Source organism: Numenius arquata, chromosome 12 (genome assembly GCF_964106895.1).
Source record: "Numenius arquata chromosome 12, bNumArq3.hap1.1, whole genome shotgun sequence".
NCBI classification, from domain to species: domain Eukaryota; kingdom Metazoa; phylum Chordata; class Aves; order Charadriiformes; family Scolopacidae; genus Numenius; species Numenius arquata.
This window is the reverse complement of record NC_133587.1, coordinates 41,966,594-41,987,941: the sequence shown is the minus strand read 5'-3', so window position 1 is coordinate 41,987,941 and position 21,348 is coordinate 41,966,594. Positions and strand designations below refer to the sequence as shown.

The window sequence follows — 21,348 nt, the reverse complement described above, 5'->3', positions numbered from 1 at the left end:
ATCTTCTCCAGGCAATGCCAGCAGCAAAGGAGCATCCCAAGGGTGGGGGAAAATCATCTCTTCTTCCATTAGCTTTCCAGTATCAGTGCTGACAGTAGCTGGTGAGGTTCCCACCACTCCATTTTACATCAATAAAGGCACTGTGTGCTTTTGGACGGGCTCCTTGGTTTCTCCGCTGCTTAGAGAGGAGCCCATGAAACCTCAGCTCATAGCCAACACAAATCTTATGGAGCCAGTAGGACTCAGGAGCTTAGCCCTCACCAAGCCCCTTCTTCCACCCACTCATCATCCTTCCCTGAAAAGCCATTTTTTGTTGGCCCCACAGCAGTCCAGTTGTCTCACACATATGCACGCACCTCCCACCAAACCCAACGCAAAGGCTATACGTGTGAAGCAATGGCAGCGGTAATGCCCATCCTGCTGGGCTCTGACTCCTCTCAATTGCCTGAAAGAGACTTAAAAAAAAAAAAAAAAAGCAAAACTAAGGCAACAAAGACAGTGGTGGAGCTTTAAGTTTTCTTTTATAAAAGACAAATCGTTTATTGATTCAGTCCTTCCACTTGCAACCTCTTTGGTAACAGTCGTAACACTTCCAGACTGGGAGAACGCAGTGGAAAGGCCCAATTCTGACCTCTCACCACTTTCAGAGCTCAGCGACTCCTGACGTGCCTTGGTGAGCGGCCAAAAGCAGGTTTCAAAGCACGGCCAAAGACCTGGCCTCTAGGGACAACCCAAAACAGCCTGCTGTGACTCGTCTTGCTCTTGGGTGGCCCAGAGAGCAGCCCCAGCACTCCCAGGCAGAAGATGGCTCGGCATGGGGATGCATGTCGGGCCCTTGGTACCAAGGCTGACTCTGAGCTGTGCCCTGGAAGGCAGCTTTGATGCACCTCTTGGGACCTCCCGGACATTGGCCAATGAGGCCGTCAACAAAACAAGACTCGCCCGTTCCTACGGTAGGCAATGACTTGCCCCAGTTGGCCCCACACTGATGCACTAACCCAACCATCTCAGCCTCCCCCTCACCACACCATCCCAAAGAGAGTAACTGCTGTACTTGGAGTTAAAGATAAACATATTGATTACACATGGTCATAAAAAAAAAAAAAAAGTAATAATAATAATACATTTCCTAGAACATTACTTAAGATGCTTCCGAAAAGCATCCAAGCTTCCCCTCCCCTCCCCGCCTTCCCTTATCTATACAGAATAAAGTGCTTCATTTAGTTTGTTCACACTAGTAGAGCCACCGATACACTCTTAACTTGGCATGTTTGGGCAACCGATACTGAATGCCATAAAATAATACAGAGCCGAACATCAGGCATGAGAAACTAGTTTTGAGGCAAGTGCTTGGGGTTTCATTCATTTCCTTCAAGTTCCATGCTACTGAGGTTGTTCTTACTCCTTTTTTTTTTTTTTCCCTTTTTTTTTTTTTTTTTTTTTATTTTCTTCCTTTGCAAGTTCGACCCAACTCCCGTCGTGGTTACGTGCCACTAGGCAGGGCTGCATGTGGGGAAGCTCTCTCTGTCCGTGTGAACAAAGGGCGTCTGTCCATCAGTCTTTCCCTCTCGACTTCAGGCAAACCAAGAGTTTAATCAATGGAGTTGTCTAGCAGCGGATGCTCGTCTCTATTGCACTGTCACAGCCGTTCCCACCCGCCGGCCGTCCATCCATCATCATCTTCCCACCGCGCTGGGGTTATGGCTGTGGTCCGAAGGGCCAGCCGTGCCTCATAGACATTATGAGGCTAACTGGTGTGTGCTACCAGGCTCCTGGGATATATAAACCAAAAATGACCCTTCCCACGTGGATCCCTCCCTCTCCAGAGTTCAAATGAAGGGGGGGAAAAAAAAAATATTCAAACCCGGAGAGGTCTGGGGTTAGGCGCGTGGGCAGAGTTGTCAGCTGAACGTTGCGTCGCGGCATATTCATGAACTGCATAATGGAAATCAAGCCCCTCTCCACCCTTGCGGTCTGTCGAAGAAGGGATGTGAGAGATTAAGGTGCAAGAGTTAAACAAACAAACAAACAAAAAATATAAACAAAAAAACATATTGAAATAAAATATAAAAAGCTTGAAAACAACGGACCCAACTCCCCCGCCTCCCGCCCGTCTAACCCAACGGGTGCCAACGGGGCTGACCAGGATGGATGCGGGATGAGACACTGCAGGAGTGACTCGTTTGAGCTTTTAGTACATTTAACGAAAACCAGACATGAAGAGATACATCAGGGCTGAGTAAGGGTGTAGACAAAAGGGCTCGGAGGCCATGTAGGACTCCTGGGAAGTGCCCAGGCCTTGGAGAGGGGAGGGAGCAGCAGGGATCTGGTTCTCCAAAGTGCTGTGTGCATGGTCACATCTCAACGTCTCCAAGCGGCTCTCTGGGCAGGCTCTTGAAGGGGATCGGACGCAGCTGGGATCAGTCGCTGGGCTTTCTGCTGGGCTTCTAGCCTCAACAAGGAGCTCTCATCTCACAGTGACGTCCAAGCGGGACAGGTCCTCACCAGGAGAGGATGAACTGGGACAGGGACAGGGAAAGCCACCTTCTGGTAGAAGGGAGCATATGTTGGTGTTGGGGTTTGCTTGGGGGGAGAAGTCTAACAGCCAGGCAGGCTGATAGGCTCCATCACAGAAGATCCTGCAGGCGAGTCCTCCTCAGGGTGCAGTACTCCCATCCCATGTCAAGGCTGTGTGAGGGGAACGAAATGTAAGGGAGCCCGAGGGGTGGGTCTGGGAGGCAGCAGAGGAGGAGACAGCATGGACTACTCTAGTGAGGCCCTCCAGCACCTCAAAGGGTATCACTGAAGGCTTCTCTAAAGCAATCATCTTCCAGTCTGGGTCATGGTCCCTTCAGAAAGCCAATGGGCCCGAGAGCTGAGTGCCCACATCCCTCACAGGTGTGTCTTTGAGAAGGCTTTGCACCATCCCAATAAGCCCCAGGGTCATGCAGGAAGGAGAGTGGAAAAGCCTTTGGTACCCATCTGAGAAGGTCAATATGGTGAGACAGCTCTGCCATAGCATCCTCTCTTTGCTCAAAGCAGATGGAGATGAGAGTGAGCTCACTGGTACTGATTGTGGTGCTGGGGGTCCACAGGATCCCAGCCAACACGGGGATGAAAAGCAATTTGCTGCTCCATCATGCTAACATCCACAAGAGATGTCAGGCATGGGGAGGCACCGCTCAGCAGGAGGGGACACCAGTCACCTAACCCATCACCTCAAGCAGCACTGATGAGAACAGCAGGTGCTCCCCTGTCCTGTCCCTATCAGGATAACACCCCTGCATGTCCCTGGTCAGCAAACCCCCTGAGCACGTGGCTGAACTGTCCTGGCTCCGCAGGGACAGCCTAAACACTGCCAAAGTACTTTGCAGGTGTCCAGGAGATGAAGCACCAAGACTTCTTGCAGAGCCAGATGTGGCTCAGACTCCAGCACCCCACTCAATGTCCTTCAACACCCTGCTCACCACCTTTATGACCTGACCCATGTCTCCATGCATCCACAGCACCAGCCTTGGGAGCAAGGCATCAGCTGCAAGGCACCCCATCTCTTGGCTGGCATCTCTCTGCCCATGCTGGATGCTCTGCAGCCCCTGCAGCACTCCAATCTCTCCGTGACCCCAAAGGGGACACTTCCCTGGCCAAGGAGACCACACAGTCATGATCAGACCAAAGCATGACAGCCCAGCTCAGAGCACAGCAGCGAGAAACCCAGCTTGGACCCCAGTGTCCACCAAGAAAGTAACAGCAAAGTCTTCCTCTTCTCCTCCCCTGGCATGAAGCCAGCCTGAATAACTGAAGCCAAAGACCAGCTCAACTTCAACAAGCACAACATGGTCAGAGAAGCGCTAACAAATGCTATGGGTCATCACCAAACCAACCACAGCCCTCGCTGGGCCCCCCTCTGGTCCCCCCCAAGCCAGGGCACAGCAACAGCTGCCAATCCCATGAGGAGAGGTAAAGCTTGGGAGAGCGACGTGGGGAACAAGCCGGAGGATGGGACATTGTCATCAGGCTGAAAATGGTCTTGCTTTAGCTCTAAACCTTGCAATGGGACCCAACCAGGAGCTCACCCATCGGTCAGCAGTTTATTCGAATTGTTAAGGCACTATTCTGGGCTGATTCTGCCAAGAAACAGCGGTGTCCCGCTCCTCCATCCGGGGTTGCCGCGAAGTCACCCTCCTACCGGTCCCAAGGCCATCTGAGCTCTCCCAGGGACACCTCACCATCTCCAGAGCATCCCCAGGAGCCCAGCTCCTGCTGGGATTAGCAGAAAGGGCACAACAGAGCCCAGCTCCCTTAGGCCACCCCAAAAATGAACCGGCACTGGGCTGCTGATGCCCCGAGACGCGATGCCACCGGTGTTTGTGCTTTCACCTATCGAGAAGGAAAACCTGTCACGGGGAAGGAAGACGCGGCGAGGGCTGCTAACGAGAGCGGGCTGACGGGTTTCCAATGGGGACATCTGCTCGCTCGCCGCGGGCCACTGGGGCCGGCAGACGGGACCGGCGGGGGCTCCTCTGCGGTGCCCACCTCTCAACCTCTTGGAAAAAAGAGCCTGAATTGAAAGACCAGCTTTACAGTACAGGGATTCAAGCACCACTGGCTAGATTTCGGCTTATTATAAATATCGAAGGGCTGGCAGGCATCCATCCAGGCACGCGACGCCGGTGAGCTCAACCCCGGACGGTGTGGCATCCTGGTCCTTCAAGCCCTGCCAGCATCCCGGCACGAAGATGAAGCCGATGCCCGGGAAGATGAAACAGAGAGCGACGCCTTTTACCTACACCCTTACGGACGGACAGCAGTTCCCCCCCGCCAACATCCACGCTCCTCAGGGAGGGGGCTCCCTCCTGCTCCCTCTCTCCGCGAAGAATGACGGGTGAGAAAAAGGAAAAAAGCACCCAAAACAACCCCAAAACGAGGAGGAAGGGGGGGTAGAGAGCAAGCGAAGCCTTGGCTCCCCGGGGGGAGGCGATGCCGAAGGGCAGAGCAGTCCGTGCGGGCGCATGGCCAGGGTGGGGGGCATCTAATTGTTGTTCGAATTTATCCTCCCTGCGGGAAACAGGGGAGGGGGCGGTGGTAGGTGAGGAGGAGGAGGGAGGGTCTGTGGAAGGGGATGAAGCAGTGGCAGGGGGGAGATGCCGGGGCCGGGGGGCAGTGGGGCTGGGCTGGCGGCGGGTTGGGGGGCGGCCGTGTCCGAAGCCAAGGGGTTGCTGACGCGAAAACATTTCTCCTTGTGGGCTTTGAGCATGTTGGAGAAGCGGAAGCGTTGGCCGCAGACATCGCAGGGGTACGGCTTCTCGCCCGTGTGGGTCCGGCGATGCCGCTTCATGTTGGGGCGGCTGGTGAAGCTCTTCCCGCAGATCTCACAGATGTAGGGCTTCTCGCCTAAGGATGGGGGAAGACGGATAAGAAGCTGGTGGCTGGACCGTCCCACCCCAAAACCCCATCCCGCCATCCACCCGAAGATGCCACCCCCATCCTATCACTCTTCCCCCCTGGCAGGGGCTGGGGACGAGGCGGGGAGCTCTCACCCGTGTGCGTCTTCATGTGCTCGTCGAAGTACTGCTTCATGTTGAAGTCCTTGCCGCACCACTGGCACATGAACTGCTTGTGGCCGATGTGGATGCTCATGTGGGAGCGCAGCTGGTACTTGTACTGGAAGCGCTCGTTGCAGTTCTAAGGGGGTGAGAGGGTGAATGAGCTGTTAATGAGCACACCCAAAACAGCCCCCGATATCCCCCCCAAATCATCACCATGTCGGAGCAGCGCAGAAATCAATTTTTTCCCCAAAAAAAGAACCCAAATAAATGACTTTTTGGGATGTACTCAGCCAGGTTTGCGGGATGGATGGGCTCAGGGTGGGATGCAAGGTCCAGGCACTGGACAGAGAGATCCTGGTGTTGGTGGCCACCAGTTTCATCACTGGGTTGGTGAGACCCTCAAACGAGGAGGGGATGCAAAGTTTGGGAGAAGGGGGAGCATCTCTACAGCTATGCTCGCAAAAAGCACAGGGGAAGCTCCAAGATGTGGAAGATCTTTCCCCAAATCAGTGTTTTTGTGCCCATTTGAGAGGACGTGGGGTGAGGGGACACACAGGACCTTACCTCACATTTAAAAGGCTTTTCCCCGGAGTGCTGGAGCGAATGGACCTTGAGGGACATGCTGCGCTTGAAGGACTTCCCGCAGGTCTCGCAGGTGAATGGCATGTCCTTGGTGTGAGCTGAAGTGGTGAGAAGCAGGGTCAGGCTCCCCACACCCCGAACATCCATCTCCCCAAGTCCCCGCTGCTGCTTCCAACACTGGTGCCCAACCCCAGCAAACCCAAGGCCACCTCGGGAAGATGTGCGGCAGCAACATATCAGGTACACCTCTGACTGCCTGCCAAAACCCCCTTTTTTTGGATCTGCTTGATGCGTGCAAGCCCCAGGGACTCAACTGTTGTTGCCATCTGCAATTTGCTTTTCAAAGCCCAGTGCTGGTGCGGTCTGGTCCTCTTTTACAAGGGAAGGGTGGTTACACTTTAAACCCCCCTTTGATCACTTCTGAGGTCTTTTTTTTCTGGTTAAATAAAATAAACGAGCTTCCCCAGCACCATGCCTGATTGCTCCGAACCCAGCACTGGGCACACATACATTCAGCATTAAATACTGGGCCAAATTTCAAGTCTCCTGCATCGGTGTTGGAAAGCTCACTCAAGACTAAGCCCAGCCCTAAACTCCCAACACAACAGCAACAAAAAACCACCTTTCATGGCTGAAGGGATGGATGAGCACCCCTAACAAAAACTCCCTGTGGCACCGGCGCCTCCCGCACTCACCAACCATGTGTTTGCGCACGTGGGCCATGGTGTAGAACTTCTTCTCGCAGATCTCGCAGGAGAACTTCTTCTCGGCGTAGCCATGGACGATCTTGTTGTGCTCGTGGAGGGACCAGAGCTTCTTGAACCCCTTCCCACATGTGACGCACTGCAATGAGAGATGGGATGGGCAGGGAAGCAGGGGAACACACCCTGGCACCACCAGCATTTTAGTTTTGCCAGGCTATCAGCTTCATCCTTTGAAAGGGAACATCACTACAAAACCTAAAGCTAAGACATCAAAACTCATAATGACCAGCAAGTCTGTTATAGACCTCATCACTTCAAAACCTCCAAAACTTGAATTTCTATCCATTGGATGGGGAAGGGGTGATGCTTTTCCAGGGAACGACGTACATTCCATCATAAACAGCATAAAACATACGCATAAACAGCAGGTCCTGCACCAAGGCTCTATTCCCAACTGGGGATTTTATTCTTGCACACAATTAAGCCATTACATAAAAAAGAAAACCCAACAACAACCAACCCTCTGTGCATTAGAAGGCTGCAAAGAACATAGGAACAAGAAGAAGCCCAAGCCAGGGCAGTGCAACTTCAGTCTTCAGCATGTATTATGGATACCTTACCACTAAATGAGTTTTCCAAACATATCCAAATGGACCACAGTGGACCCAAAACCAGCCCACCAGCACAAGCAGAACAACATGACGTGCAAGGTCTCCCCCAAGAAGTTATGGTAGAGATTTGCTTTAACTCCAACAAGCTCAACATTTCTCAGGAAGTTCCCAGGAAAAGCTCCAACTTTAGCACAAGATCAGTTCAAGGTGTCTGAGATCAGTTTGGTGCTCAGGGAAACACAAGAGAGCAAAGTCCACAACAGAAAACGTTGCTGGAGCATGGGGACGGCAGGCAGCATCTGCTTGAGGAGGAGCCAAGGGACACTCCTTCCCTTTCACATCTCCATGACTCATCTTCCTCTTGGCCAACAGGGATAAAACCATCTCTTCTTCTCGCAGGTGCACTGAGAAAATAAGTCATGCCTTGGAGGCATCTAGCAACAGCACAGCTGAGTGGTACCAGTAAGCCCAGGGGGGGATTCCCCAGCAGGGGTTGAAGCAGTGCGGGCAGAACAGCCTCCATCGTCTCCTACCCAGAGGAACTGATGCTTCTTGATGGGCTTAAACCAAATTTTGCACCAAAAGAGGCTGTGATAGCATGGAAAATATACCATTATGCCATGTAGTCACAGTATTTTGCTACATATGTTAGTATTCAGGTGCCTGGGAGGCAAAATTAAAGTCAGAGAGGCATTTCCAACACTTGTCTTCTTCATCTTGCCATGCTTGAATATCAACATAAGTAGTCCTCTGAGTTTCACCGTTCCTAAGTAAATACTTCCATGGATCAGAATAGTTTTATTTCTGCTTTAAGAGACATTTCAGGACCAGAGCCTGTTATCAAAGACACATCAATATCCATTTTCTCCACTTAAAATCAAAGAGGCTGCAGGGGAATTTTTATATTCAAGGTAGAGGGAAAGCAGCAGATGTAGGCAAGTCCCCTGGGTTGGGACCAAGCACCTCGAAGGGCTAAGCTCTGTGTCCCCAGTTACTGCAAAAAAAATATCACTCAAAAATGTGGATTAATGTCCAAATGAGGGGAAAAAAATGAGAAAATAAATTCTTGCAGGTTAAGAGGAAAACCATACTGAAGCTGGCCAAAAAAATCTGAAAAACGACCTGATAAAGCAAAGGAGGAATCACTTTTCAGGCAACAGAGGCAGGACGCCCATTACGCTGTCCACAGGGCTGCGGATGGCGATGGGAAATGATCACAGGGAGCAAGATGAAGCCTACCACCTAAGAATTATAGATGAAATTCGGGGACAAAAGAGGAAAAGAAAGCAGCAAACCCAAATGGGATAAAAGCGATGGCCCCTCCACAGATCTGGTTAAAAAACAAGAATTAAAAGACTGTCCATTACAGGTTTAGAGTTGAAAAAGAAAATCCCTTTTCCATCAGGCTATAAATCCATGGTATATTGATAAAATTATTCAATATTATCAGAGTAAGTGGAATGAATTTAGCTATTTGTAAAATTAAAAATGCTCAACTAAGTAAGAGGTAATGATCCAGATTTTCCACAGAAGGAGGTCACTGCCCGGGCAGCTGTTGTTCATCCTATTCATAAAAGTCCTGGAAGAGCGGGGTGGGGGAGGGAAGCAATCAGGTGACAGTTCCATGTTATCCATCAGGAAAGCAGATGAGCTTGAAGAAATATTCTGGGAAAACCCATTTTCAATTGCACAGGCCATAGGCTCCAAAACAGCCACCACCACAGAGGTATTGGAGCTACACTCATCCATTCTGGGCAAAAGCATCCAAAAAAAAGCAACCTCAGGGCTATGAATTTTTCAGGAAGACGCATCAAAGGGCCAGGGCAGGCTCCTTCACCCACTCCAGCTGAGACCACTCCTGCCTCCGTATCCCCCACATGCCCTAACGCCGAGATCTTCTTCATCGCCCATTTGATTTGGGGTGCCATCAGCAAAGGCCTTCAATGGCACTTGGGTCACCGTCACCTTCATCTGGAAGAGCCGCAAGATCATTTAAAACCCGGTCGTGGTGGGAAGGATGACGGGTGAAGCTCTCCAGAAGTTTGTTGGTTTTAATTTGTAGTGTTAGCGTCATGCAAAACAGTTCGCTGGGGATTAGGAGATGGGTTGGAGGGGTCTGCAGGAACGCACGTGTTGGCTGCTCCAATGGGATGCCTACCTATTCCCCCAAAACTGCACTGATTTACTGGAATCGATTTGCAAATGCAGACAAGGATCTCGTTAGCATTAGGCAAAGGACGCATTGAGCCCGAGCCACGCATGGATGTCAAATGCATTCGGAAACTTGCTAATACGCAAGCCAAAGAGCACAAAAGGCAGATTAAAACCATTTTAACTCGTGTCAGCAAATCTTTGAATTAAGCTAAATTGGTTTCAGCCTGGGTGGGAACGGCTGGAGTGTGTCTCCATCAGGGGCTCGCAATGTTTTATCCAGATTAACTGAATAAACTCAAAGAAAAATTACTGCTCAAAAACTATTCCATGTTTCCACCCGGCCGGCCAAGGGGAAGCCACAGTTCCCCAGTGCAAATCATCCAGTCCCATGCCACCATGGGACCCTCCTGAGCCTGAATACAAGTCACGGGTGAAGTAAGGTTTCCTCCCATCTGCCATGTGCCACCCGCAACATCAAAAATATTATTTGAGCATGAGCCCGTCCCATGGTGTAGCTAGGTGGGATGTCCTCCATGGTGGGTGGGATGTCCCTCCCCCACTGGGATGTCCCAACATGGTGGGATGCTCCTCCTTTGGTGGGATGTCCCCACCTTGGTGGGATGTCCATCCCCAGTGGGATGCTCCACCCCTCGATGGGATGTCCATCCCCTGGTGGGATGTCCCCACGGCTGGCTCACCTGGATGTTCTTCTCGCAGTCAGTCTGGTGGTGCAGCAGCAGCTCGCTCTCCAGCAGGAAGCGTTTGCCGCACTTGTCACAGATCTGCATGCGGCTGTGCGTGACATTCATGTGCTTCTCCAGGTACCAGCGATTGTTGAAGACCCGGGGACACTTCTTGCATGGGTAGTGCTGCTTCTCCTCCAGCTTCACCTTCTGGCCCAAACCGTCCTGTTCCTTTTTCCTCTTCCTCCCTCGTTGGCCTTCCTCTTCCTCCTCCTCCTCCTCTTCCACCTTGGCCATCTCTTGGGACCTTGTTGCCATGGTAGGTTTGGTGGCTTTGGATGCCCGGCTGCCTCTGCGGGGCTGCCCCTTTTCCCTTTTCACCTCTGATGCATCTTCATCATCATCATCCTCCTCCTCTTCTTCCGTCGTCTCCTCCAGGTCTTCCTCCTCACTGTGCTCCTCCTCTTCCTCCTCGCCCACCTCCGCATCCTCCTCCTCTTCCTCCTCCTCCTCTCCTTCCTCGTTCTCCTCCTCCCCATCCTCCTCTGTGTCATGCCCATCACCATCAGGCCGCCCCATCACAGCCGCCTCACTGGCAGCTGCCTTCCCCTCCATGCCCTTGGAGACATTGAGGGTTTGGTTGTTGAGGTTCACCTCCACGATGATCTGCTCCCGGTTGTACGAGCCTTGGCTGTCCAGGTCCTCCTCAGACTCTTCACCTTCCATCTTACAGACGGCACCCGGACCACCATCCTTCTCCTCCTTGTAGTACTGCTTGGCTGGACCAGGAGGGACCGTCCCACCACCTGCTCCATCCTCTACCCGCACCGAGTAAGGGTCGTTGCCCTCCCGGGCATAGATCTTGGGATGGGGGGTGTCCACCTCCTGCTTGATCTCGCAGTAGTAGGGTGGGGGTCCAGCACAGCCCTCGGCGGGCAGGGCCATGTCGGCAGCCAGGCTGAGCGAGCGGGTGTCAAGGAGGTCCTGGCAGGAGGAGGCAATGTTGTTCATCTGCAGCACGGCGGCCGCGTTCAGCACGTCCTGCACATTACAGGAGTTGACGAGGAGCTTGGAGGTGTAGATGAAGTTGAGGATCTGCTGGAGGCCCTGCGAGGTGAGGGCCTCCAGTGAGAGCTCCACGCGCTGCAGCTGCTTGTTTTGGGTGAAGAGGGAGTGGAAGAACTGGCTGTAGGCCGCCAGGACCCCCTTGTGCGCTGGGAAGATGCTCTTGTGCTGCACCAGCACGATGTCCACGTCGCACAGGTCCGGTTGAAAGAGGCGCTGCTCATTCAGTCTGTCCATCAAACACGTGAAGTGGAGGGCTACATCCTCCACCAGGGAGTACTCAGCCGAAGGGTAGTCAGTCGTTTTTTCGACTATCAGCTGTGGGGAGGAAGGAAATAAAATCATTCAAGAGGGCTCTTTCCCCAGGAAAACACCCACCTGGCCATGATACCCGTCCCTGTCCATGCATCCCAAATCAGAGAAGCCAACTGAGAAGCTCCACTGCTAACCCCAACTTGAAGATGCCAGCCAAGAAGCTCCACCACTGAACCCACCTTCGAAACACCAAGAAGCTCTACCACTAGGCCCAGCTTGGAGATGGCAAACCAAAAAGCTCCACCACCAGACTCGACTTCGAAACACCAACTAAGAAGCTCCACCACCAACTTGAGTCTAGGAGACTCAACCAAGGAGGAGAAAGCCCAATGAAAGGACAGGCCAAGGCTATACGATAGCCACTGACACCCCTTCAGCCTGGGTAGGAGGCACCGTGGCCACCCCACCACCAAGGAGGTCCAAAGCCTGGCTCGTCTGCCCACAACTGCAGGGGGGAGATGCCTCGAGATACATCCTTGACCTCCTGACCCTTACAGGGTCCCCAGGGGGACATTTGCCCTGTGCAGGAAGAAAATTTTAGGCACCGGCTGAGATTTTACCACCTAACTAGAAGGAAATTAGGATTTGGATTTTCAACCTTCCCACATTTACACCATAACTACTTAAAACACCGTATCCTCTAATATTTACCAAATTACACCGCGTGCTCAGAATCACGTAAGCAATCAGATCACCGGCTGGATTCACCGGGATGATTTATGCGCTTTTCTAATGCCTATTTCAAATTGCCCAGGGAAAGGCACTACCTGGGAAAATTCAAGTCAGGGAGCGGCAGCCCCAGGCTGGGAAACGCTGCAACTGCCAACGCTCCTCAGGCAGCGTCGGCTGGATATTTAATTTAACTCGCATGTATTTTGCATGGTGCAGACCACCCCTGAACGTTCATCGCCTCTCCTGGGGACACCTGAGCCCCGGGACGGGTTTACTGGCTGCATCCCAAACACAAGGGATATCCCATACCTTAAATCCCACACCCTGTATTAAAAGCGGGTAGAATATCCCCTTTCCTTCTGTTTCCCTTCGGCTTTCCGTGCTGAACACCCAATTCATAGATGGAGATGGATCCAGGCACGTTAAATGCCCTCTTTCCCCACCGTTGCGGGATGTGACCAAGGACACGGTGCAGAACAGGGGCGGAGATGGAGGGTTCAACCTGCCGGGTTTATCCTGCACCTCCTGCTCCAAAATGAGTTTCTCAGCTCCCATTTTTTCTGGGACAAACGGCAGCTCTTGATCAACACATGAATTCCAGCAAGACACATTTTGTTTACCTATTTTTTTTTTATATTTTTTTTTTGTGAGCCAAAGGCAAAAGCACACACAGACAAAAATGTTTAAATAATAAAAAAGGGTGTTTTCTTCTCCGTTTTCTCAACAAGCAAAAAAAAAAGCTTTCCCTCCCTTCCCTGCCAAAATTTTTTTCATTTTCACTGAATTTCTGCTCCGCAACCAACCCACCCGACCAACGGGGTCGTCTGCTTTGCATCGTCCCACTGGCCCCGGAGAGCTCCAGCAAACGCTCGCACCCAGGGAAAAAAATGGGAAAAAAACCAGCTCTTTTACAAACTTTTGGCTCTGCCACCTGGAGTGGGGAAAAGAGGGAGTAAAAGAGGGGCTTTTATATATATTGATAAATATATGTATATATTTTAACATATTTTAATATCTTTATATTTAAACTCTTTTCTATATATATATTAAGAAACAGACTCTTTATATATGTTTGTTATAAAATGCTGCATCCCAGCTGGAACATCCATCCACCCCCCCATTTTCGAAGCCTCGCGATTGCCAAGGACATTTCGACGGGAGGAACTTGGATGGCTCAGCCCCCCGCAAGCGCACAGAAAATAAATAACGATATAATAAAGATCGAATGCCGAAGAGACAGCAAGAGCGACGCAGTTTGCTGTTTGCCAGGGACTCTCCTGCTTTGCTTTCACTATGAAAAAAAAAAAATTGAATTTAGGTTTTTCCCTCCTGGGATCCATCTCACCTCACTCCCCATATAGGATGCTCCAAGCCTGGCACGGCCACAGCCAGGGAGAAATGGGTTCAAAACAAGGGGAATTGGGTCCGCCGGGCGGCATTGCTTCTGCACAGCCCAGCCTGGAAAACAAAAGCTGGGGTTTTTTTGCTCCGGATCGAGGTTTTTTTGGCAAAAAGGGCTGACCCCTCACCCAGCACCGGGGCTTGCCAGGCGGCTCTAATCAGTCCCAGCAGCGGCGAGGACAATGCGTGTCTTGGCCGCGTCCCGTCGGTGACTTCAGCCCGGGCTTGTCAGCGGGAGGTTTTTGCTCTTTATTATTATCAGATGCTTTTTGTGAGCTCGCCCGGAGCCGGAGGCTCAGCCAAGACAAGAGGCGCCCGCCGGGGTGAGATCCCGAGAAAGACCCCAACTTGCCCCAAAATACCCCTCTGGCGGTTCCCGTCCCTGCAACCCCATCCGAGTGGAGAAATCTGATTCATCAGGATTAATGGGAGGGTTAAATCCATTACCCTTCCCCCAGGAAAACACAAATATTTAATATATATATATAAATATATTTTTTAAAAAATTAAAACCCTAACATTTTATAAAAAATATTTTAAAAAATACTTATTAAAAAAATAAATTACAGTTTTTGCTCTTTTCCACCATCACCACCTTGGCCCTCTGGGTCATTTTAGTCCCATGAGCAGCCCAACACAGCACCGCAGGAGCAGGTCACCCATCGCACCGCCATCCCCAGCCTGGGCTTGAGGTGCTCACCGGGTGCATGAAACCAGAGTGAACCCCAAAACTGCCAGCCCCCGCCACACGTCACCAACCTCCGGGCAAGGCTCAGGTGTCGTCAGCCACTGAGAAAAAAAAACGTGAAAATTATTCGAAAGCAGCGTGGCCGCGAAGTCCCCACCCTGAAGGGATGGCGGTGCCTCCAGACAGCCCTCCCCGCCCTGACGCTGCCCTCCGGCTCTATTTTAAGAGTATTTCTAAGCCGTGCTGCCAAACTCCCATCCCGAAACGGCCGGCGGGGCGGGAGTGCAGCCGGAGGACCGGGAGGATGCTCGGGGTAAGGTGGGACCGAGAGATGCGGGTCGGCTGAGCCCCGATGGCAAGGTATGTGAGGAAGAGGTAAGGGTGATATAGGAATGATGGAGATGCTGATGGTCGCTAGACTGTCCCCAGGAGGCCACCAAAAATCCTGCTGTAGGAGACGGAGCCCCAGCACAGCCCCACTCCCACCCGCATCCCCCCATGTGCCTCAGTTTCCCACGCCAACACCCCATCACCTCCCTTGAAAGGAGACTGCTGCTGGATTTAAATCAACGTACTAAGAGAAAATGCTATTTATCTTAACAGGTATTAAGAGTCAGATCCCTAAATGCTCCTGTAGCAATAAGCCCCTCCCTGAGGGACCAATAGGTTGGGTCACCCTGGATGTATTTAAATACTCGAATCTGCAGCCCCCCAGAAGACCATCTCTGACACTCATCAGCCTCTCTATTTATTTATAGCCACGTCTATCGCCCTCATCACCGGAGCACTGAGGACCACGAGCACATCTCTCCCGGATTAGCACAAGGATGGGGTTTAGGAAGCATAAAAAGCACATTTAGGTGGCCACAAGCCCCTCCTTCACAGCGGGCAGAGCGGTTAGACCCGCCGCCCACAAAACAGTTTCTGTTGAGCACAAAATTTGGGGATTCCCTTAAAATTTTTCTACCCCAAAACTCCCATGAAAAACAGCAAACTGTTTTTCCCAATTTCTCGCAACCCCTGAAACATTTACCATTGACCTTCAGTATTAAATTGCACTAAGTGCTTCAAGGAGTAGCCGAATACGATGTTTGCACCTGCTCCTCCAGAAAAAAACAAAAACCCACGTCCTACTCTCAATTCGAACACCGCCGCATTTCAGGGAGAAAGAACTTGGTCGAAACTATTTAATGCCCCAACTTGACTTTTGCTAAAGAAAGAAACGGCGTTAAAAACCTGTTTTTACAGATTAATTCAAATGATACAAAGGCGGATCGCCGGAAATCCCAAAGACACCCGCGCTTTGGGTTTTAATCCTCAATCCCCTATAATTTGCTTTCAAGACCACTGGATGGGACTGTCAGCTTTTTCTCCGTTATTTTGAGACTATATAGGTGTTTTGGTTTTTTTTAAGGGTGATGTGATGCTCGCATCTTCCCACGACTCCCAGTGCTGGGATGCACTGGGATGAAGCCGCCCCAGAACCAGCAGCGCTACCCAGACCACAGACATCCCATACATCGCCAAAACCCTCAAAACCACCCATTTTTGGACCACGGCCACGCACGGAAACCTGGCAGCGGGGTAAAAGACACCCCAACACACCCTTCCCTCGCCTATCGCCTACCTTCACCGCTCCGCTCGCCCATCGCCCCCCTCCCCGGGGACCTCTCCCGCGGGCGCTTCACCCTCTCACGGCACGGGGCTGTGCCGGGAGGGGGAAAATTTGTTCGCTTCTCCGACGGGTGTTTTTATTTAATTAGAAGAGGGTTGTCCGGAAAAACAAGCAGGAAGGGAAAACAATAGCTCGGCCGCAGCCCCGCCTGGCGAGGCGCCGGCCGACACGGCCCCAAGCACCCACCGCCCGCATCCTGCCCGCTGGGATGCTGCCGGGGCTGGAGCGGCCGCTCGCCGAGGATGGTCCCATCCCAGCTGGGGATGGCCACGTCCTTCAGGATGGCGGTGACGCCGTCAAAAGTGGTGATTTTTCCCGTGTGCTGTCTTAAAAGGCTTGAGGCTGCCCAAAACAGAGCCATACGCAGGCTTCAGGGAGAGGAAGGGAGGAGAAGGGGCTCAGCGATGCTCCCAGAGCCAATCCCACCCTGGGATGTCTGGCACCCCAAAAAAAACCTCCCAGCCTCAGCACAGGTGAAGAAGAGCATTAGCCCAGCTGAGGGACAGTCAGATGCTTCCCAGGCTTACTTTTTTCCCTCTTCTTGTTTTTTTTTTAAATACATCCAGTATTTACAGGCTTCAGCTCAAAGACGCTTTTCCAGGGAGTAGCCTGGGGAGCCAGCGGCAGCGCCAGGCCCAGCGGGACCATCCTCTGCGCAAGGAACGAGGACAAATCTTTCCCCCCATCCCCTGGCAGCCAGGGAGTCACCTCTGGAACCAGGGAAAAGGTTCATTGGGGCTGTTCGTGTAAAGCGCCACGGCCACCCGTGGCCTGGGGAGAGCAGGGGGACGAGGTGGGATGAGCCACAAGAGGCTTCGTCCCGCTGGGAGAGGGCACTGGCTTCCCAGTGCCACAGCACGCAGAGGGTTAATGGTTGGTTCCTTCTTCTTATTTATTTTATATTTTTTAAAGCTTCTAAACCCCACTCTAGACGCCTTTCTCCTTTTCTTCCAGACACAGAGCTGCAAAGGCACAACGATGCTTGGCAAGGATGGACAGACCCCGTCATCATCCCCTCATCCCCAGGAAGATCCAGGGAGGCGACGCTGCAAAGCTGCTCCCAGGGGATGCCACCGCCACCGTGATGGCACTGGGGACACCATCCCTCTGTTCCACCAACGGCGATGGCGGAGGGCACCGCCAAGCCCTGAAATCTGCTCGGTAACCTCCATCCTGAGATGTGCGAAGGCCAGCTCTGTCCCCTGCGCAAACGCAGCATCCCTGCTGCAAAAATACTGAGGCTTCAGCCCGGCGCCACGTTATTTCCAGCCCAGGACAAGCCTCAATCCCTCTGCTCCAGCGGGAGAGTGGAGTCACCGAAGCTGGGCTGGATGCACCCATCCGTCTGTCCTTGTCCCCTCGGTTGGGGCCAAAAGGGCTTTCTTTGGGTGCAGCTCAGGCCAGACCTAACACGCGGTGCAGAATCCCTCCGGATAATTCAAGGTCTGAATGGGTGCTGCTGGATTTCGGCAGGGCCAGCATCCTCCTGGCAAACACCGAATGGCAGCCGAGCCATGGGGTCCCCGCCAGCCCCTGGCACAGCTAGTGACACGCGGCTGATGGAGATGTCCCCGAGCCACTGCCCTGCCACGGGAGCAGGCAGCGGGACGGGATGCTGCCCTCCTGGTCTGTGGGATGCAGGACCTCCCGCAGAATCCCTGCTGGGGTAGGAGAGCCTGGGGGACACACACACACACACACGCACAAAGCCAACTGTCCCCGTCCCTCCCCTGCCCGAGAAAAACAAGCGGAGGAAAGATCGAGGGAGGAAACGAGGACAAAACCCAACGCTGACCTCCCCAGCCGGGCTGTCGGCCAAGCGGCTGCGCCAGGGGCCAGCTCCGGACCGCTGCCCAGCCCGGCGCGAGCTGGGGAGGAGGCGAGCATCATCCCCTGGGGACCCTATGGGTGTCACCAGTGCCACCAAGGGAGGGTATGGATGCAGTGGAGCAGGCGATCCATTGAGCTCCCCGTGGCTCATAGGATCCCCAGGGACCCCAAATTCAGTGCAGGGAGCATGGATGGGTGCAACTGGACAGTCACCGCACCAGTTGTGCACAGCCTGAAGCCATCGTGTCCCCGAGCCAGCCCCACACCTGAGCACTGCCACGCAATGGCTGGGAAGAGGCTGAGATGCCCAGAAAGCAAGATGGATGGATGGATGGATGGGTGGGTGGATGGATGGATGGATGGAGCCTCCTCCATGTGCTGCTGAATTAGGCTGGCACGAGGCAGCACTGTCCCCCTGCCTGGCACAGCAGTGCCCATCCCTGGGGAAGCCACTGTGACCTTCCAGGTAGGACAACAGCAAAATGGGATACGACACCTCCAAGGTTTGCCCCACACCTGGCTCCCATCGGGTCCTAAAACCTCAGCGTTTTCTAACCCAACTCCAGACCACAAAATTGCCAGGAAGGTCCAAGGCTGAGCCTCTCCCAGCATCCCAGGCAGGGCTTTCCATCCCAGAGCATCCTCTCCAAACCCTGGCACTGACCCCAGGGATGGTCCAAGGCTGAGCCTCTCCCAGCATCCCAGGCAGGGCTTTCCATCCCGGAGCATCCTCTCCAAACCCTGGCACTGACCCCAGGGATAGTCCTCACCTCCCAGCTCCATCCAAAACCCAACCTTGACCAGGGGCTCTTTGGGAAGCCTCAGCCATGCTCCTCCAGCCCAGCCATCCTTCTTGCCCAAAACTCCAATATTTTTATGAACATGCATTAAAATGGCTAATTTTTATCCCGGCTGCCCAGCAAATTCAGCAGCTCAGGGAGCAGGGATTTAATTTAGACAAGGTGTTAGTCGCCCTGGCTCCGGGCAAAAGATATAATCATAAAAATAATTTTTAAAAGACAATTTATTATAATTAAGCCCTCTACCCATCATCTCTGCACTGCCATGGCCAGTCTTTCCCCATATCCAAAGTCATCCGAGGTTTCCCCATCAGAAGAGGCAGCCAAAGCACCGAGGTCGGCTGAAGAGGGGACAGCAGCCCCGGAGGACACGGGGACAAGTCCTCGGGTGTCCCCACGCGGGAAACCCAACGGGGCCAAGCCCTGCCCTGCAAATACCGCTCCAGCAACGCAACACAACGCGTTTCCTTTAGAAACGGAGAGGAAAAATTAGGGGCAGGTGGCACCGAGCCTGACCCCGAGCTTGTCCTCCCCACCGGCATCCGCTCCTCCAGCCTCACAGGCACCACAGATCCCCCGGGATGTCAGGGGACGTCTAGGATGCAAATCACACGGGGGGACCTGGGGATCCCCTTTTTCGGGGCCACGCAAAAATAAAAACTTCGGCTCTTGCTCTTCCCGGAGAGCACTTTGTCACAGCCATTGCCACGTCCCCATCGAAAAAGGCTTAAACACAGCAGCGCCCTCGGTTTTCTCCTCCAGCTGGAGCGAGGAGGGAGGATGGGGAAATCGGCGATTCCCCCGAAACCTTCCAAGACCCTCTGATGTTTTTGACACATCCGGTTCATCCGCAAAAGGTTTCTCCCTATTTTTTCCCTAGGCAAGAAAATCTGCATCTTAAAAATAACCAATATTTAACCGGCTCGCAGGCAAACCTCCTGCCTCCCCTCCCTCCTTTGCAAAGAAGACACCTCCAAAGGCAGCAGCGGGTTATTTTTATGAAGGGGGTGACATGACTCTCCTCCAGACGCGAGACAGAAATACAAGGCCGTTTATCTCCCCCGACTCCGGCGTTTGCCTGGTAATAACCTAACGCGCTGTTAATTCCTCGCCGGGAGAACAAAGCTCCGCCGTGAAACCAAGCCCGGTGGGGGGGGGGGGTGAAGGGAACCCTCCAGTTGCCCCGGTAAAGCCCCGGAGCAGCATTTAGCCCAGTCAGCATCCTCAGGGAAACTCTGCGGTCAGAGCCGAAACGTTTGCACCCAGCCAGGTTTCATCCCAGATCCAGAAAAAATTAATTAAAAAAAAAAAAAACAAACCATATATATATATATATAAATCCCTTAATATCTTTCCAAGGAGGATTTTTGCTCCGTAAAGCAAATTTTCCTCTGGTTCTTGCTGAGGCCGGGCGCAGAGGAAAGGTTTTAATTCCCAACTTTTCCCTTTCTTCCTCGCAGGGTGGGTTCCGGGTATCTCCATCCCCACCTCGGGGCACGGAACGCTCCCCAGAACTACCCCGCTGCCTCCCCAGGTCCAACCCGGGGAGGTCTCCACCGGCATCTCCCTCCAGATGGGATAACAGGGGCTGGTTTCGGGGGCCGATTTAACGCCAGGAGGAATTCCGCAGGCCGGCCAGCGCTAACCCAAACCCGGCCCCGGTTACCTCCAGTATCGGGGCTGGGGGGAGTGGGTGGGCGGGGGGGAGGTACCGAACCCCAACCCGTCATCCTGACCATCATCTCACCCACCGGGTCAGCGTTGGGGTTTCCCCCCCCCCAAAAAAAACCTTGCACTTTTCTTCCCCTTTCCGAAAAGCCGCTCGAACGCCTCCGGGGGTGTCATTACGGGCACGGAGCCACGGCTGGGGCAATCACAGCCCCGCACTTTTAGGGATGGGGGAGTGGGGGAAAGGAGGCGGGGGGGGGGGAAGGTGGTAGAGGCAACGGGTGCTCCATGGGAACCACGTATCCCAAGGGATTTCCCGTCCATCTTCCCAGCTCAGGCCTGCTCTCCGCAAGTCAAACTAACCCCCCCCCCTCCCCCTCCTAAAAAAAAAATAAAATAAAGAAACCCCCCCCCCCCCACTCCACCGGCCGCTAAAATAGGTCAGTGCCGCAGGCGAGAGCAACCTCCCGGTGCAACCGCCCTCCCGCCGGGATTATAATCATTCTAATTATGATTATTTTTTAAGAGCATGGACAGAAAATCCCTTTGCAGAGCCGAAGCGGGAGGGGTGGGATGCTGCCCCCCCCCGCCCCGCGCTCCCGGCCTCCGGGGGTAGCATCCCCCGGATCCTCCCCAGCCGTGGGAAAAAAGGGGGAGGTGGGGAGGGAGGGAGGGAGGGGGGGTGGGGGGGGGGGGACCCGGGGCAGGGCAGGAGCGAGCCCGGGGAGGGGGGGGGGGGGGGGGTGAAAGGGGGGGGGGCTGAAAATTAGCAAAATGAAGGAGTCATCCGGGGAACAACAACAAAAAAAAAAAAAAAAAAAAAAAAGAAAGGCCGAGGAAGCGGCAGGCTTCCCGCAACGCCAGCGAATCCTCCGGCCTGGGCTGGAAAAGTTTCCCCCCCCCCCCTCCTCCCCCCCCAACTCCATTCCCCAGCAAATCTTCCCATTGCTCCCC

The 21,348-nt window shown here is 53.3% G+C and overlaps 1 protein-coding gene across 1 annotated transcript in view; it reads right to left on the bottom strand.

The window, feature by feature from the left end:
- Positions 1–1,457: 1,457 nt before the first annotated feature.
- Positions 1,458–21,348, bottom strand: part of ZBTB47 (zinc finger and BTB domain containing 47) — a 21,176-nt gene continuing 1,285 nt past the window's right edge. The window contains exons 2-6 of the mRNA XM_074157775.1: positions 10,296–11,663; positions 6,824–6,971; positions 6,111–6,226; positions 5,538–5,682; positions 1,458–5,391 (exon numbers count right to left, since the gene is read on the bottom strand). Of these exons, the coding sequence (XP_074013876.1) occupies positions 5,030–5,391; positions 5,538–5,682; positions 6,111–6,226; positions 6,824–6,971; positions 10,296–11,663 (2,139 nt within the window). The 3' untranslated portion in view covers positions 1,458–5,029. The remainder of the gene's footprint in view (positions 5,392–5,537; positions 5,683–6,110; positions 6,227–6,823; positions 6,972–10,295; positions 11,664–21,348) is intronic.